Source organism: Palaemon carinicauda, chromosome 4 (genome assembly GCF_036898095.1).
Source record: "Palaemon carinicauda isolate YSFRI2023 chromosome 4, ASM3689809v2, whole genome shotgun sequence".
Taxonomy (NCBI): domain Eukaryota; kingdom Metazoa; phylum Arthropoda; class Malacostraca; order Decapoda; family Palaemonidae; genus Palaemon; species Palaemon carinicauda.
In genome coordinates this window covers 155,793,316-155,794,676 of record NC_090728.1, presented here as the reverse complement: position 1 = coordinate 155,794,676, position 1,361 = coordinate 155,793,316, and the positions used below count along the sequence as shown (strand labels likewise).

The following is a 1,361-nucleotide window of genomic DNA, read 5'->3' as shown; positions in this document are numbered from 1 at the left end:
TCACTCCCTCAACCACTTGGTCGGCAATGTCGACCGACATCTCCTCGATACGGCATTGTACAGTGTTGTTAGTGACGGAAACACTCTCCAACTTCGCCACCGCCTCCTCTCCAATCACGTGGCTGACCAAGATCTTTGCCGCTGGCATGATGAGAGACTCTGCAATGTTATGCGCTTTCATGTTTTTAGCCACCAGGAGAGCGACTTCATAGGATGCTTTCATAATTCCTGCTCCCTTCTGGTAGATCTAGCCAGTCTTGTCCATGCGCTGCCGCTTCACGTTCTCGCCAAGTCGCTGGAAGTAGCTCTGATCTCGGTCCTTCTTGTCCGCGTGATTAGTCTCAAGATAACGTTTGAGCAGGCTGGGTTTCATGGCCGCATTGGAAAGGGACTTCATACAGACCACACACTGCGGAAGAGTTACTCCTCCATGTTCAATTGCAATGAAACCATACTTTATGTATGCCGGGTCATATTTTCTCTTCGGCATGTCAAATCCTGTAGATAAGTAAAGAAAAAAAAAAGATTAATCAATCAAGAAATAAATAAAGTATATGTAAAGTATATAAGTAGTAAGGTATAGTAAAGTAAGGGAGGTGTGGAGGGAAGAAGGGAGCGAAGTGTGAAGTAAGGGAGGGTGATGTGAAGGGAGGGAAAGGCAACGTACTTGTACTGCTGAGTGCCCTTCCTAACTGCCCCGTCTTGCAATGCTCTCCTCGCCCGGACTCGTCTCTCCACCAATCAGCTTTCAGTGACCATGACATCACTGGCTGACGCTCATCGCCGTCATCAAGAGAATGATACACTTGCTTATCAAGCAACTGGATTCTCGCCGTCAGCCACAAATGTTGTTATTTCCTGTCGATAAAATGCAACTAACACTACATACTAGCGCATTAGGTAAGTGTACTGTGTGAATTAGGTTCTCCACTAACCTCCGAAAAACTGCCAGATTCGCTTGGTGACTTAATTCTTCACATTTAAATTCGGTTAAAAACGAGTTGACCGAGTTTTAGTTGAAGTACCTGGCGATCGTAGGCAACTACGAGAGTTAGTGGAGGACCTAAGTTAACGGTGGGCCGATGGGACTAGTGGGTGGCGTGTGGCAACAGTTGCAAATCGTTGTCACATTATCTTGTGTTAGGCAGTACACATCTTAGTGAAGTAAAATATAACTAAAAATCGTTCATGACCCCGAAAGTGTTAGCGTACCACCTGGAAGGCCCTCGCGTACCACTAGTGGTACGCGTACCACCGGTTGGGAACCACTGCTCTAGAGCTTGCGTTCGAATTCTACCACAGGAAATAAAACGTCGTTCATTTACATCTTAAATATTGGACTAAGGTTTTATAGTAGCTAC

The 1,361-nt window shown here is 45.8% G+C and overlaps 1 protein-coding gene across 1 annotated transcript in view; it reads right to left on the bottom strand.

Moving 5' to 3' along the window:
* The window catches only part of LOC137639715 (zinc finger BED domain-containing protein 5-like), a 1,035-nt gene extending 812 nt beyond the window's left edge, over positions 1-223 (bottom strand). Inside the window, exon 1 of the mRNA XM_068371962.1 lies at positions 1-223. This exon is cut by the window's left edge and continues 812 nt beyond it. Within this exon, the coding sequence (XP_068228063.1) occupies positions 1-223 (223 nt within the window).
* Positions 224-1,361: the final 1,138 nt, after the last annotated feature.